General features: G+C 56.8%; 1 protein-coding gene and 1 long non-coding RNA gene across 2 annotated transcripts; one reads left to right on the plus strand and one right to left on the minus strand.

Annotated features, from left to right (window-relative positions):
- Positions 1-1,905: 1,905 nt before the first annotated feature.
- Positions 1,906-14,364, minus strand: Ap5z1 (adaptor related protein complex 5 subunit zeta 1). Its single transcript, XM_055598607.1, has 17 exons — positions 14,279-14,364; positions 11,786-11,920; positions 11,492-11,678; positions 10,964-11,108; positions 10,645-10,754; positions 9,863-10,031; positions 9,027-9,167; positions 8,881-8,918; positions 8,651-8,813; positions 7,724-7,905; positions 5,629-5,771; positions 5,156-5,296; positions 4,610-4,721; positions 3,835-3,932; positions 2,878-3,010; positions 2,589-2,803; positions 1,906-2,482 (listed from the first exon to the last, which is right to left on the minus strand). Exons 1-17 carry the CDS (start codon positions 14,317-14,319, stop codon positions 2,212-2,214), a joined length of 2,424 nt encoding a protein of 807 aa, XP_055454582.1. The 5' UTR covers positions 14,320-14,364; the 3' UTR covers positions 1,906-2,211.
- Positions 14,365-14,573: 209 nt separating this feature from the next.
- LOC129670172 (uncharacterized) lies at positions 14,574-15,594 on the plus strand. The gene is made up of 2 exons (XR_008719135.1): positions 14,574-14,726; positions 15,087-15,594. It is a non-coding gene; the product is annotated as an uncharacterized LOC129670172 (long non-coding RNA).
- Positions 15,595-16,018: the final 424 nt, after the last annotated feature.

Genomic DNA, 16,018 nt, shown 5'->3' on the forward strand with positions numbered 1-16,018 from the left:
AGAGCCTGGGAGCCCAGCCCAGGCCAGGCCTGCCCTCAGCAGGCAAAGCTCAAGCCCGTGTGTGCCTGTTACCCCAGCTCGCCTCTGAGATAGAGTAGCCAGGGCGGCGCTGCCGTCTGAGTGGGCACTAAGCTTTGGCTGGTGCCCACCAGGAAGAGGGCAGTGCATTTTCAAGCGCCTCTGCCCTTTTCCCTGCTGGCACGGCGCTCTCAGCTCCGGGCAGTCATGAGAATTCTCTAGGAAGGGTGCCTGGGTGCTGGGCTGGAGAGACGCGCCATTGCTTAAGAACTGGCTGCTCTTGCCTCTCCCTGGGTCTGATCCCAGCACCGGTGGCTCACAGCTGCAGCTCCAGTTCAGCGCCTCTGATGTCCTCTGACCTCCGCATTCAGCGCATGAACACGATGCGCTGACATGCACACAGGCAAAACAAAAGGTTAGTCTTTAGCTGGGCACGGTGGCACACGCATGGAGGCAGGCAGATCTCTGTGAGTTCGAGGCCAGCCTGGTCTACAAAGTGAGTCCAGGGCAGCCAAGGCAACACAGGGAAACCCTGTCTCAAAACAGCCCCACCCCCCAATTTTTTTTTTTAAACCACCAAAGTTCCTGACTGAAGAACATGGCAAATGCCACTGTTGGGGGAGGGGCTGCCCCCACACTGAACAGGTAGCACTCTCTGAGCACATCTGCGCAGGCCCAGCTCAGGGAGGGTTGTGGTCAGGGCCCAGCAGCAACAAGCAAAGTCTTCCCTGCACGTGACCCGGGACAGGCTGTGATCCCTGCGGCCTGGGTAGGAGCAGCCCACGTAGCCATAGGCCTCAGCTGGAGCCTTAAGCCGGATTTTCCCTTAAGGAGCTCCAGCCCGGAATGAAAGGGGAGGGTGGAGCTGCGGGTGGGGTCAGAGGCAAGCCCAGCGAGACGAAAGGCAGTGGCGCCACCTAGTGGCCACGAGCAGTTCGTGCCATCGGGCTCTGTTCTAGGGCAGCCTGGCCCAGGACTCCGGAAAACTGCAGAGAGGATCACGCAGGGCCGGGCAGCCTTGAGCGCCAGCACGCGGCCTGGGGGTTCTGTGCAGGACCGTGGGAGTGCGGAAGATTCCTCTCCAAGCCTGTGAATGACGGAGCAGCAGAACTGGACAAACACGGCCCTCGGGTAGACCCTCACGAGTACTTCCTGAATTTTATTTAGCTTTTAAAATGTGTGTGGACAAGGCATGGCATGTCTCCTGGGGGTTGGCCCTTGCCTCCCATCTTGTTCTCCTGTTACTCTCCGTACCAGGCCATCGGCTCTGAACTGCTGTTCCTTCTCCACCAGTGTGTGCACACAGTGGCTGCCGGCTTTTTCCATGGGATGGGGGGGTGGGGGGTGGTGTCAAACGTGGGTCATCAGGCTTATATGGCAAGGCCTCTATGTGCCAAGGATGCCCTCTAAGTTCCGTGACCCTCCTAACTCCCACTCCCAAATGCTGGGGTTACACTGGGGCTTAAACTCACAGCTTTGAGTGTGTCACTTCTGTCACACCTCGGAAACTGGAACCACACAAGAGACCCAGGATTTCCCTACACACAGAGCAGGGTGGGAAGGGCAGGCTCCAGACCAAGGCCAGGCTCCCTGGCTATCGCCCAGCCTGAGGAGGACTGAGATATGGGCTCTATATAGCATTTGAAGGTTTACTTGGATTAGGCAAGATGGCTCAGATGGTAAAGGCTCTTGTCACTGTGACAGACAACCTGCCAGGACCCACAGGAGAGAACAGACCCCCAAATTGTCTTGATCCACTGCAGTGTGTTTTTTAAGACAGGGTTTCTCTGTGTAGCCCTGGCTGTCCTGGAGCTCACTCAGACTGCCTCTGTCTCCCAAGTACTGGGATGAAAGATTATTTATCCCAGGATCACGGCCTGGTATAAGTAAGCTCTTAAAATTTATTTTTCCTGTACTGTTCTCAGGATCTCAACCCTAGAAATGAATAATAGCAGCAGGCAGAACAGGCCGTTTCAGCTCAGCCTAGGAAAAGGTGCTCTGTCAGCTCCTCAAGGCTGAGTGCGGCCTGCCCCAAGCTTCAAGATGGCTCCTCCACGGAGGTGGTGAGCCCCCCGAGGCCACACCCATCTTCCTCCCAACTCTTGGTAGCCTCCCCAGCCTGCAGCTCAGCTCCGAATCAGGCTCACCACCAGGCTCTTAAACGTAGCCAGTGTTCAGGTGGTGACTGTCCCTTCAACCTGGCAAGAGGCCAGTGTCCTTCTCCACCAGCCGGCTGACTGTGCACAGGGCTAGAGGCAGCGCCATATTGGTATCTCGGTGGTAGCGGGGCTGGCACACGCCTGCGGTGGGTGTGAACACAAACTGGGCCACACTGGGCATCTTCAGCAGGGTCAGCAGCTCTGTGGCCCGGGTCCGGATGGACTCTGCATCCTCCTCACTGTGCACTGAGCTGGAGGCTGGGCTCTGGGCCAGGGTTCGCATTTTCGACAGGAACAGTGACACCCTGGGGAAGAGAGGGGCTCAGCTACTCGCTGCCAAGGACCAGTGCCCTCAAGCACCCAGAGAGCTGTCCTCCGTGGGCTCCGCTCTGTGCTTCCTAGATGGGATACCTTGGGATCAGATCTTGGCTCCGGGAGGCCAGCTTGGTCAGCGTGGTCATGAGCGCAGTGACCACCTGTGGGGGACAGCAGGGCAGGGCGGCCGAGGGGCGGGACTGAGTGACCTCAAACAGCAGGGCCTCCAGGGCCTCGAAGAACTTGTTGATCTGCTCCACCGTGCACCTCCTGTCGAAGGTCACCGACAGGTACTCCCCGATGGCCCACACCTAAGCCCAGAGCAGAGAGAGCTCAGCGCGTGCCGGGGCTTCTTGGCTGCCGGTGGGTGGCGGTGTAAGCTTACCACGCAGGTGAACATGCTGGCTTGGCTGTGGATGCTGCTCACGCTGCCCACGAACTCCAGAAGCTCTCGAGACAGTTCCACCACCAGCGACGGCTTTAGCTTACACAGCACCAAGAGCTGGGAGCTCAGCACCCTGCCGGGAGAGCGGGGACCCATGAAGCTGTGCGTGCTCAGGGCAGACCCTACCCCAGCCTGTCTGATAAGAGTAGCAGATCCAGGAGCACCTCAAGTCAGGGAGGTAAGAACAGACCCGCATAGGGAACCTTTCACTTCACCAGGTACATGACTGCTTGAAATCCAGGCTACTTGAGAGAATGAGGCAGAAGGAACGCTGTGAGTTCTAGGACAGCCTGGACTGGAGTGAGACCTATCATAAAACTGAAGAGTAGATGGCCTGCCTAGAATTCCCCAGTGAGGGGCTAGGTATGGATCAGTGGTAGAGCCCCTGCCTAGACTCCCCCAGTGAGGGGCTGGGGTGTGGCTCAGTGGTAGACCTGAGAGAGTTACAGTGTTAGAATGCTCAGTCTAGCATTCAGGTGGCCCTAGGTTTAATCTCCAGGGTGGGTGTATGTGTATGTGAATAAACCCCCTAAAGCAATGGTTTTCAACTTGTGGGTCACATATCAGATATCTTGCATATCAGATATTTATATTACATAACAGTAGCAAAATTACAGCTATGCAGTAGCAATGGAATAACTTTATGGTTGGCGGTCACCACAACAGGAGGAACTGTATTAGCGTTGCCGCATTAGGAAGGCTGGGAACCACTGCCCTAAAGGAAGAGACCTCGGTGGACGGGAATGTTTGCATTAGACAGAGCCGACCCTGAGAGGACACAGCATCTTGGAGGAAGGCAGACACTGGCGTGTTCTGGATGGGAGGGTCTGGCAGGATGCAGGACCAGTCCTCAGGGCCCTCGGGGGATGGGGAGGGCAGAGGGGCTGGTAAGCCTACCTGTGCACACGGGCCTCATACTGCGGCCCTGGGAAGAGGGAGTCACTTCTCTCCAGGAGCAGCAGCGCCAGCTGGTTGATGAGGGCCCCGTCGGCACACTGGGGTCAAGACCAGAGACAGCTCAGTCCCGGGCACACAGATGTGGGCTCCTCAGTCACTACCTGCCCTCCCCAGCACGTGGGGTTCTGGGAAGGATTTGGAGGCCCCAGCTTCCCGGCCCTGCTCCTGCCCTGCCCTTCCCTTAGGAACCCTGCTCAGTTGCACACACCTTTAACCCCATCACTTGTGAAGAGAGGCAAGAGGATCTGAGAGTTTGAGGCCAGCCTAGCCTGCACGGTGACTCCAGGCCGGCAGGGTTACACTGAGAGGTGGCGGCTCAGAAAACCAGGAAGAAATAAAACAAGCCTGCTCCCTGAGGCTAAGGCTCTGCGTGAACGGCTGAATGACCCCGAACTGTCCCACTCTGTGGCTAGCCTGCTTCAAGGGCTCCTGTGGGCTCCCAGCCATCCCACCTGTGAGCACGCAGCCAGGAGCGAGCCACTGGGCTCCAGGACCCGCAGGTACCGGGGCCCCTGCTGCTCTGGCTTGTGCTGCCAGCCTCAAGGCCATGTGCCTGCCCAGTGCTGAGAGCTGAGGTGTGAGCAGCTCCTTCCCTGTCCATGGAGGGTGCAGCATGACAAAGCTCCCGTGGGGTCATGGCCCAGGGGCCCCACTCTGGCCTGGCGCCTCCTGGCTGTGTGGCGTCGATGGAGGAGGGGACCGGGCAGCGGCTCACCTGGGTCACTGCTGAGAAGAAGGCCTGAAGCAGCACGGGCACTGCCTCTGCACACTGGCTTACCCGGGCACAGCTGGCCAGGGGCTTCAGAAGCTGGTGAAGCGGCGTCAGGCTGGGGACACAGTGCGGCTGCTGAGCGGCCACCCATCCTTCTTTCCTGAGTGACCCCACAGCAACCGGAAGAAGGGACGCTGCGGCCAGCCCCAGGTGGTCACGGGTCACCGCTCCCTGGGGTCACATGTTCCACGGGGTCCCCAGGACAGCAGAGCCAGGGACAGGTCAGCGAGGGCTGACCAGAGGCCCGCAGGCCTCTCTGGGTCTTCCCGTTCCCAGAACACACCAGGCCTTAGCTTCCCCATTCAGAAAGCAGATGTTCAGCATCAACTGAGGGCTGGTCAGTAAGCGGAGCCCAGGCTTTGGGCCAGAAGCCCCTCCATGCCCAGGGCTGTAGTGATGAGGACCACGGCTGCCTCCCCAGGCTGCGTGTGAGAACACAGCCCTGTCTCTGGCAGAGTCCCTCGTCATGGGCTGGCCCAGGGCTCCTACCTCTCTGTGGAGCCGCTGGCCTTGGTGCGAAGCAGGTGCCGGAAGAGTCCTTGGAACTGTGGGTCCCGGAAGGCCTCCAGGCAGCTGGGGACCCTGAGAGAGACATCCCAAAGCGGCCTTTCCGACGGCGTCTGCGTGGCCCTAAGAAGACAGAGGCGAGGCTGGATGCCACTCCCAGAGTGTCAACCACGGCCTTGTTAGGCCGGTTGCTGGGAGTCCTAGCTGAGGCGGCACAGGCTCCCGGGCTGGGGAAGGAGTCTGGGACTGAGAACGTGGGAGGATACCTTGATGAACATGAATGTGCTGCGGGCCCTGGGGCTCAGGGCAGCTGTGGGTGGGTGGCGAAGGGCCCAGAGATGTGCTGTCTGTGGCCTGAAGCCCCGTCCAGGGGAGCGGGAGCAGTGAGGAGAGAGCAGAGCTGGGGCCTGGCTGCATGGGAGGGGACAGGGCTGACCAGGACCAAGTGGGCCCACCTGAGCTGAAGGTCCAGGGCAGCAGTGAGGCAGGGTAGGTCAAGCAGTGCATGCAACACCTCCACGGCGGTGCCAGCATCCACCAGAGCTGGGAGGAGTGCCACGAACTCGGCCGTGAGGGGAGGGCTGTTCCAGGCCAGGAACTGCGGAGAAACAGGCTCAGACGGGGCAGCGGGATGTTAGCTGGCCGTGGCTTCATCCAATGGCCTCCTACTGCCCACTCGCCTCACAAATACACTCAGTTCAGACAGGGGCACCTGGGCCCACCCCTCCCGCTCCTTCTGTGCTCTGATGAGGCTGTCTGTCTTTGGCTACGTCTTGAGAGGTTTACTTACTATTATTATTGTGTATGCACACATACACATGAATGGAAGCTAAAGGGTCTCTCCTTTTGCCGTGTGGGTCCCAGGAACTGTCAGGTTTGGCATTATCTCTCTGGCCATATTTGCTATTCTAGTTTGTGCTTTGCAGCCCATTTCGTGCCAGTAGCGAAGGGAGCCACCTCTGAACTACTCTCGTTTTCTTCAGAAAAAGGAAAAAAGGGCTGAGTTGTGGGATAGGGGATGGCTCAGTCAGGCTTGCTGCACATGCAAAGCGGTGGGCACGGCAGTGGGCACCCCAAACTGCAGCGCTGGGGAGGCAGAACAGCACAGTCAGCCTAGCCACACCCCTGAGCTCCCAGAAATGTGGGAGATTCTATTTCAAAAGAGGGGTGGTGGGCAGGGCAGAGGGATGGCTCACAAACTCCAAACTCCCAGAGCCCACGTGAAGCTGGGGTTGGTAGCACAGATCTGTGACTCCAGTAGGCCTACTCCGAGGAGGCACAGACAGGAGGATCCCAGGAAGGCCACAGGCCAACTAGCCTGCTGTATGCGGTGGTTAGCAACTGGGGACCCTATCTCAAACAAGGTGGAAAGTAAGAACCCCAACACCCAAGTCTGTGCTTTCACCAACACACACGCACACCTAGACTCACACACACTGAATACATATGCACACGCGCACGCGAGAACACACACGCACGCACAGCTGAGGCTGTAAGGGCAGGAAAGAGCAGGTTAAGGATACATGCATGGGGAACCTTGGTTCTACGCCCCAGAGCCCGGGGCAACCTCCCAGAGGTGGGGGTGCATGCTGTACTCCCACGCTGGGAGGCAGATTTCTAGGGCCTCCTAGACACAGGCTAGTCTACTTGGAGAGTTCCAGATCAGAGAGAGGCCTCACTGTTTGAGGGCACCACCTGAGGTTGACCTCTGACCTCCAAGCACATGCACACAAGTGTATGCAGACCCTCAGCCCCGACAGGTCCATCACAGACCAGTACTAACGGGTTAAGACGGGCACAACTGCACACACCTGTAATCCAGCTCATGGATGCTGGGCTTCCCAGACAGAAACATCTCAAAGCGGAGGCCGGCCAGCTCAAAGTAACCCATACTGTCTCCTGCCTACACATGACTGTAGTTTTTTTGTTTTTTAAAGATTATTTTACTATTTATTTATGGATATAAGTGCTCTATCTGCATGTATACCTGCATGCCAGAAGAGGGCATCAGACCCCAGTGTAGATGGTTGTGAGCCACCATGTGGGTGTAGGAATTGAACTCAGGACCTCTGGAAGAGCAAACAGTGCTCTTAACCAGTAAGCCATCTCTCCAGCCCCTAGATTTTTCTTTTTGTTGTTTGTTGTCTTTGAGACACAGTCTATTTAGCCCAGGCTAACCTAGAACTTAATATGTAGACCAGGTCGGCCTCAAACACTTAAGAGATCCTCTTGCTTCTGTCTCCTGAGTTCTGAGATTAAAGGTGTACGCCACTTTATCTGGCTTTATTTGCTTTTTGAGTCAAGGTGTCTCAGAGCCCAGGCTGGCCTTGAACTCCTACTTCTGAGCCGATTGCCTCAGTTTCCCTTCTGCTGGGATAACATGTATGAAACATCACGTCTGGTTTTCATGTGGCTGTCAGAGATGACACTGTTTGTATGTTATGATATACATGAGGAGCACTAGCCCCAACACCTCACCTGTACCCCAAACTGAGATCAAATGAAAAGGAGGGGAGCCAAGGGCCCAGACCCAAGGAAGCCCACACGTGCCTTGAACAGACTCGGGAAGCTCATCCTGAGAAGGCTGAGGAAGTTGGGGTCAAACAGGGCCAGGTTGTGCGTGCAGAAGTGCGTGACTTCGAAGGCCAGGGTCGGGTTGTGAAAGCGCTCGGAAGGGAGCCTGCTGAGCAGGTGCTGGTAGACGGCTTCTGCATCCATGGCTGTTGCCTCACCTGAAAGACAGCACATGCCACCAGGGCACGAGCACTCAAAGGAAGGATTCCCTGTAGTTCTACAGGCCAGGGCTCAGACAGCCTGGCGGAGCTCCAGAACACCAAAAGCCTGGAGGTGTTTCCACCTTCCTGAGGACATGGGGCACAAACCATGGGGAATTGTCAGGAAGGTGGTAGGCCTCAAATTGACAGCAGGGTTCCGAGCTTGGCACAGAACTGTAACCTCAGCTTCTTAGGAGGCTGAAGCGGAAGAATCACAAGTTCAAAACCAGCCTGAGCAACTTTATGAGAACTCATTTCAAAATAAAGGAAGCTGGGTATGGTGGCACATTCTTTTAATCCCAGCACTTAGGATTAAAAGGGGCAGGTGGGATCTCCCTGAGTTCCAAGTTAGCCAGAAATGAGACCCTGTTTAAAAATAAGAAAGAACCAACCAACCGAGTAAAAACAGAACAGAGCAATCAAAATTCAAAAAGGGCTGGTGGTATGGCTCAGTGGTAGAGCACCTGCCTAGAATCCCCCAGTGAGGGGCTGGGGTGTGGCTCAGTGGCAGAGCACCTACCTAGAATCCCCCTGTGAGGGGCTGGGGTGTGGCTCAGTGGCAGAGCACTTGACTAATATATGAAGGACCTGGGTTCCATGCCCAGCACTGCCAATAAACAACAAAACAAAACTGTAAATGTGATAACCTGAGTGTCTGGAAGAAACTGCTCTTGCGGCCTGCTTCCCATGTACCCAGACTCACCATGGTTCAGGAAGAACTGGGCAAGGGGCACCAGTGCCCGCTCGGTGCCTGGGTCTTCCCCCAGCCTCCTGTGCAGGGCCTTCAGGCAGGAGAGGGTGCGGTAAAGGAAGGAGGGGTCCTGCCGGCACAGCACGTCCAGCACCAGCACGGCTTCCACCAGGCACTGCAGGGACACAGCTGCGTCAGAGGGTCCAGGCAGCCCCTGCCCCGGCCACCCCGAGGCTACTTACAGCTTTCTGTAGGTCGGAATCCCCCTTCCTCAGCGCTCCTGGAACAGAGAAAGGTGACTTGTCTCACACTGCCCTGAAAGGCTGTTAGGTGACAAGAGCCCACCCTGGAGGGCATTGTGGGGCAGCGCCAGGTAGCCTGCACTCACTTCGGTTACTCTGCTCCAACAGGCGCTGGCAGTATTCGAAGGCCACCTCCCTCAGGCGCTCCCGAGGGGGCAGCAGTCTGCTGGCGGTGGAGGCGGCCGAGAGCACGGACAGGGTGGAGCCCTCCAGCTCCGACCTGTCGTCTGGAGGAGGAAGGGACAAGCGTGATGGCCCTGTGTGGATAGGCAGCCTCCCAGAATGCTCAAGCTCACCTCAAGTATGAGGCTGCCGCCACCGGCTGCTAGCTGGCTTTTCCGTATTTTAGTGTATGAAAACAGGCCTTGCTGTGTAGCTGAGCTGGATCTCAAGCTTACAACCCTCCTGCCTCAGAACGCCACGTGCCAGCATGATAGGTATGGACTGCTGCACTTGGCTTCATTTTGGGTTTTTGTTGTTTTTGAGACAGGGTGTCAAAACAGCCTGGGTTGTAGCCGGTGCTGACTTCAAACTAGCTGAGACTGGTCTTGAACTCCTGATCCTTCTGCCTCCACCTCTCAAGTGCTGGGCTCACAGTCACATACCACCATCAACAGCTCAGCCTGACTTGTCTATAACCCAAGCCTGCAGACGGGCGAGGTCACACAGGCCTGTGAATGAATGGCTGCTTTCGATGACCTTGCTGCCTACCTGGGAACACTCTGGAACACTTCCTGGCTGTGTTCTCAACTCTTCCTGGGGCCAGCGGGCCTCTATTGCTGGCTTCCAAACTCATCACACACCTTGCTTGGCCTACAAACAGCTGTGCTGTCCGGCTAGGGCACAGCTGCCTCCTGCCCACCCCCTACTTGCACCCGAGACACGGCGTACTTGAGCCCCCTCCTCCCTCCCTCTGGAGCACCTGCATCTGGGCTGCCCGGGTCCTCCGGGCCGCTGTGCAGCAGCCATTTCCGCAGCATGGAGAAGGCCTGCATGTTCAGCCACTGGTCCTCTGTGAAGTGCTGGCCCGTGGAGAGCACGGTGAAGAAGTCAGAGGCCACCGCTCCGTCCACCTCAGTGATGGGACCCGGCTGTGGGAGGAAGGACGGGGCTGGGACAAGCCTGGCAGGCTCACAGACTCCTCAGGAGAGCAGAACTAGGAGGCTGCGAGCGCCAGCATGGCCAGGGGCCTGCGGTACCTGCCTCCTCCCTAGGTTGTATGGCAGGACGCACCCACTCCTAGACCCAGGCAGGCCTACCCCAAGACCTAAAGACTCCAGCTCAGACACATGCCTTACACCCTCTGTAGGCACACAAGCTGAGGAGCTAGGGCTAGCCGGACTCCAAGTGCACGCCCCATCCCACGGCACCCACCACTCCAAGGTGGAGGCAACAACGAGGGACCTTAGCACAACCAAGAGGACGGATGTGCAGTGTCCACAGGAGCCGCCTGGTGAGACTGGCTATGCGTGCCGTCCATGTGTCGGAGAGAGAGCAAGCGCTACCGGAGGAGGGACTACGGCTGTTTTTGTTTTCATGACCGGGTCTCATGTACATTAGTCCGTCCTCAAACTCGCTACGCAGCAGAGGATGACTGAAATCCCGGTTCTCCTGGGTTGTGGGGCTCAGGCCTCGAGCACGCTGAGTGAGCCACATCCCCAGCATGTGACGGGGCTGTTGTGATTTCTGCTGCCTGGGACTCACCTGCCGGGTCCTGGGCGTGGAGAAGAAGCCCCCTGAATATGGAAGGCCTCGCTGGATGCTGGCGTAGCGCAGCCAGTCCACCAGCCTTTTGCTGAGCAGGTTGGTCTGATCTGCAGGGAGGGGAGGGCGTGCAGGGGGGGAAGGTAAACCCCCAGACTCCCAGGAGGGGCTGAGTTTGCTCAGGAGAACCCCGCACCAGGGAGATAACCTGGGGAGGTCCACAGGCTTCTCCAGACAGCTCAACCCTCCTCCCACCGCACCCTAGACCACAGCCGCCATGGGAAAGGAGGCAAGGAGGCCTTTTGGAAGTGTCCAGTACCTTCCAGGAGGGCGCCTGGGGCCAGGCCAATGATCGTGGACAGGGCGGGGAGGAGGTGCCTGACACTGGGCCCCTCAGGTAGCCGGTTCTCGAGGATTTGGAAGATGCACTGGCTCACACATCTGATCTCTCCCTTTCTGTCTCCCTTTAAAGCAGGGCAGAGAGCTGAGGGCACGAAAAGTGAGGATCCTACCAGCTTGGGGACCCGAATTCAGTCCCCAGGAAGCATCCTGGGTGGGAGCTGATGCTCAGAAACATCACACAGGCAGCCCAGGCCTGAAGCCTGGCCGAGCTATCAACAGAGAGACCTGGTGTGCCAGCACCCATGCGTGGGGCGGGGGAGCGCAGAGGCCTATGCTCGCTTGAGATAGTCATTAGACATCCAAGGAAGTGGGGTCCCGGCTGAGTGGCTCCCCGTGACACCTGGGTACATGGAGGGACACACACCAGCCTGCTGTATTCCGGAGACACCAGAACCACCGGAAACAGACGCCACCCCCGAACCCCCACCCGTGGCAACTGTGGTACCTGGGCCAGGAGCACAGAGGCCACTAGACTGAGCAGCCGGGTGTTTTGCGTGTGATCACAGGACAGGGCCAGGTCATCGAGAGGTGACATCTCTCTCAAGATGGCGGCACAGAGGACCTGTAGCTGCTCTGGGCTTGTGGGTGAACAGAGGGTCGTCTGCAGTAGGTCCATACACATCGTCCCCAGCCTGCAGGGTTGGGGGGGGTTAGATCCCAGCGGGCGACAGATCAGATCCTTGGCGAGTGCGTCGGCACGCCCTGGAGGCACAGGGACCCAGTGCTGCTAGTCGCTCACCTCCGGGGGTACTTGGTGGCTGAGACAATGAGGAAGAGCCTCTGCAGGGCATCCGTGGTGGCTGGCCCCGGGGCCTCCTGCAGCAGCTTAGTGACCCGGGCGCAGAAGCGTTGCAGCTCCTCATCCTGGATATCCCTAAGGAAGACAGAGGGAGCATGGTGCTGTCCTGAGCCATAGGCACATCCCCAGCTGGGGGGGCCATCCCTAACCAGCGCAACAGTCACCCAGGCTCACAGTGCCCAGGGGCCAATTATAGAAGGGGAGTGTGGGCAGGCTCCTCTCCAGGAACTGATGTGCAGCACCTCCAGTTTCCTAGTGACACCCTTAAGTGGTGACACAAACAACCTTGTTCTGTTGTTCCAATGGCAAAAAACAAAACAAACAAAACAAAACACCACATTTTTGAGACTTTGCAGCCCAGGCGAGGGTGGAGCTGGCAGCAATCCTCCTGCTTCAGATTCCGAGTGCTTCTATTACAAGAGTGAGCCACCACACTCAGAAAGGCTTTCTGAGCCTTTCAAAAGTCAGGAATATTTTAATCCAAGTTGTCTCTCCTCCTCTTCCCCCAGAGAGTCTTGCCATATAGGCCAGACTCAAGCTGTTTATTCTCCTTCATCCTCCCATGATGGACAGGGGCGCATAACCATACCTGGCTCCCATTAACCCCACCTTTAATGGCACTGATGGAGTTTGAACCCAGGGCCTTAGGCATAAAAAGGAAACACCCTTCCTTTGAGCTCCATTACCAGCCCTCTCAAGCTGGCTTTCAAACATGCCTCAGTGAGCCTCCCACTTGTGAGAAGACTACAAACCTTCTATAGTGAACAACAAAGACTAGAGCAGAGGATAAGGTAGGCCTGAAAGAACATGTCACTGGCTCAACTCGAATACACCAGCCATCGGTATGAAAATCTGTTTCTCAGCTTGGACACAAAGCTTAACAGCAGGAAAACAGCTTGGACTGCGGTTCAGCAGACGGGCACTTGCGCAGACGCATGCAGCCTGGGTTTCATCCCCGGCACTACAAAATAGAGGCCCATGATGAAAAAATGCTGGGTGTGGTGGCGCACAGCTTTAATTCCAGCACTCAGGAGGTAGAGGCGGGTGCACTTCTGTGAGTTTGAAGGCAGCCTGGGTTACAGAGTGAGTTCCAGAGGCCACACCAAGTAAGACTCTGTCTCACCCAACCCCAAATAAATAAACATGTTTGAATGAAATGGATGAGGTGCCTGTGGGCGCTGAGGAGGGCCTTCAAGTTCCTAAGCCATGGCTGACACCTGCACTGTGGTCTCCTGACAGGGCCGGCAGTTTGCACATTGCCCCATTCTGAACCTGCCTGCCAGCTGCTTGAACGTGGCTCCTGGGAACCAAGAGGAAGCCAGGCAGCCTATGTCTCTGCGGCTCTCACCCGTCCTAGTGCTCTTTGAAGGCTGCAGGTGATCTCCAACAGCTCTGCTACCACACCAGCCTACTCTGCTTTCTACATTCTCCACCCAGAGCCAGGGTGCCTGCAGAACAGGCAGGTTACGGAAAGGGAGACACGATCTGGCCCGGGGCTGTGCCTAGCCGGGGCACAGCGATAAACCACATCCTCTACAAGACAGGATGACCGGAATAGATACCCTGTGTCCTGTGGCTACAGCTCTGACAGAAATAATGCCAATGCATTCCTTTGCCTTTCATTTCCTCCGCTTCATGACCCCGAGTAGAATCTGAGTGGGAAACCTCATTTTCATGTTGGCATGAGGTCACATGCTAAGCAACACGAGAGTCCCCATGTAACACACTGCTTAAAAGTGCACACCCAGCACTGAAGGCAAGGAGGGCTGGGGCCCGTGGCAGGCTGTGAGGCTGGGTCACCAAGCGCTTCCCTAAAAGAGCTCAGAGAATTACCTTGCTGTTTCAAAATTTACATTTATTTACTTATGTGCATGTGGGGAGCCCTCGAGGGGAGATCAGAAGACAAAAAAGGAGCTTTCTCCTTGCTCCTCGAGGGTCCCAGGGGTGGAACCGCGGCTGTCATTCAGGCTTGGCAGCAAGTGCGTTGACCTGTTGTGCAATCCCTATCTTGGGAGTTCTGCCTTGCTCGCAGACCCCAGACTTTACCTCTTCCACGCTCTTGCTCCCTGAGATCCCAGAGACCCTTTCTATTCTAATCTTCCCAGACAAGTGGCTCAGCTCAGAGTCCAGATTTGTCCCTTTGGTTTTTAAGTTTACCAAATGCATCAAGTCTGGGCTTCTGGTTGCCATTTCCTTCGTTTAATCAAGTGCCATCAAGTCTTGGACGGGCTAGTTAGGAAGACGGGCGCAACCTAGGCGCTCAGAGAACGGCCAGCGCTAGCCTGGCACCAGAGGAAATTCCTTGGTTGGGTTGTGCGCCTCACTGCTCCAGGCTGGCCGTCCCCGAAGCCACGCGGGGACCCGAGCCGCGCCGCGTGACCGCCACCTCCCCGCTCCTCCCCGGCTTCGGGGCTCAGCCCCAGATCCGCAGACCTGGCCTGATGCAGCAGACTCTCCGCGCCCGCCGGGAACATGCCGCCGCACCTCAGCCCCACCAGCTCCCGAAGCCTTGCCGCGGACTTCCGGGAGCGCGTCACGTGACCTTCACGTGATCGCCCCGCCCCTTTCGCCCCGCCCTCTTATCCCCAGTACCGCCCCCACCACGCCCCGGCCGCGTCACGTGGGAGAACCTGGAGCGCAAGCTGCCGGCTTCCGGTGTCACATCAAGTGGGCGGACCCTGCTAGAGCCAGACCGGCTTCCGGTGCTGCGGCAGGTGGGCGGGGCGGACGCCGTGGACCAATGAGTTGCGGCACAGAAGCCGGTTCCGGCCTGCCCTGGGGCGTCGGTCAGCCTGCAGCCAGGGGACTCCGGAACTGTGGTCCTCTGAGGCCGGGGCTTCTGGCTCCGGAACAGCTCCCTTTCATCCCGGAACTGCTAGTGGTAGGTTGTGGGCTGGAGGGACTGGGCGCACAGTTTAGCCCTGCAGCGCCGGCCTAGCATCACCCAGTAAGGGACTGAGGGCGTGACTCGGTGCTAGAGCACTTGTCTAGCCCGCGTGCGGCCCCGGGACCATCTCCAGCAAGACAGGAACCTGTGTGCCAGGCACTGATCATTCATTTTCCCTTCCTCTACCCACACACATACACCCACTAAGCAGTATTACCATGGGTGGTATTTGATCTGTTTCTGAAAATCTGTAGCAGGTTATTTGGTGGTCTTATTAGTGGAAAATAGTTTTGAAAGGATCAGACTAACTTTGTAACCTATATGTCTTCTAAAGCCTATATTTTTGAGTTTTAGGCCCAGGTTAAGCTAAAGCCTCGTAGTACCTTTCCAGAGAACAGAGGAATGTGACCCTGGCCATCTGTGAGGACAGATTATAAAAAAGTGAGCAAGCAACGACCTTCACTCAGCAAAAAGAATGACCAGACTCTTGTCTTCGAGATAGTGTTTCTTGGCAACCAACCTAGATGGCCTCAATCCTTCTGAGTAGACGCTGACCTCCAGCCAAAAGCCCGAAGCCCCGGTCATTCAAGGATGAGCTAACCACCCCCACCTTCAATTGCAGCCGCATCCACACTTGGCAGGACTGGCCAAGCTTGAGCACCTAAGACTAACCAGTCATCTCACTTTATAGCTTCCTCATCCAATCCTGAATTGCCAAGACTGCAACCCCTAAAAATTCCGGTGCTTTGTCCTTTAAAATCCCCAGGCCTTTGTCTCCCAGTGCCACTCCTTGCTGACCAGCAGGGGTGACCCCATTGCGCAATGGTCAGAATAAACCTCTTGCGATTTTGCATCGATGAGATCTGGTCTCCTGGGTTCTCTTCATCACTTCTGAAAATTAGGCTCATGCTGGGCCTAACAGTTTAAGTGGAAAAAAAAAAATAGAGCTGGAGAAATGGCTCAGTCAGCAAGTTGCTTGCCATGCAAGAAGGAGGACTAGAGCTTGAGTTCTCTGCGCCACACGAAAATATACAGGCACACGCTGGGCAGTGGTGAGGCACGCCTGTAATCCCAGCACACCAGAGGTGGAGGCAGGCAGATCTCTGAGTTCGAGGCCAGCATGGTCTACAGAGCGAATCCAGGACAGACAAAGTTACATAGGGAAACCCTGTCTCAAAAAACCAAAAATAAATAAGAAGAAGAAAAAAAAAAGGAAGTTGACATAGACAGAGGAGCTGTCACGGTGGGAACCTGGCCCCATGTCTGTCTGGCTCTCAATACCTAGT

The sequence above is a fragment of the Psammomys obesus genome, unplaced genomic scaffold (assembly GCF_907164565.1).
Source record: "Psammomys obesus unplaced genomic scaffold, mPsaObe1.curated_primary_1811, whole genome shotgun sequence".
In the NCBI taxonomy this organism is placed as follows: Eukaryota; Metazoa; Chordata; class Mammalia; order Rodentia; family Muridae; genus Psammomys; species Psammomys obesus.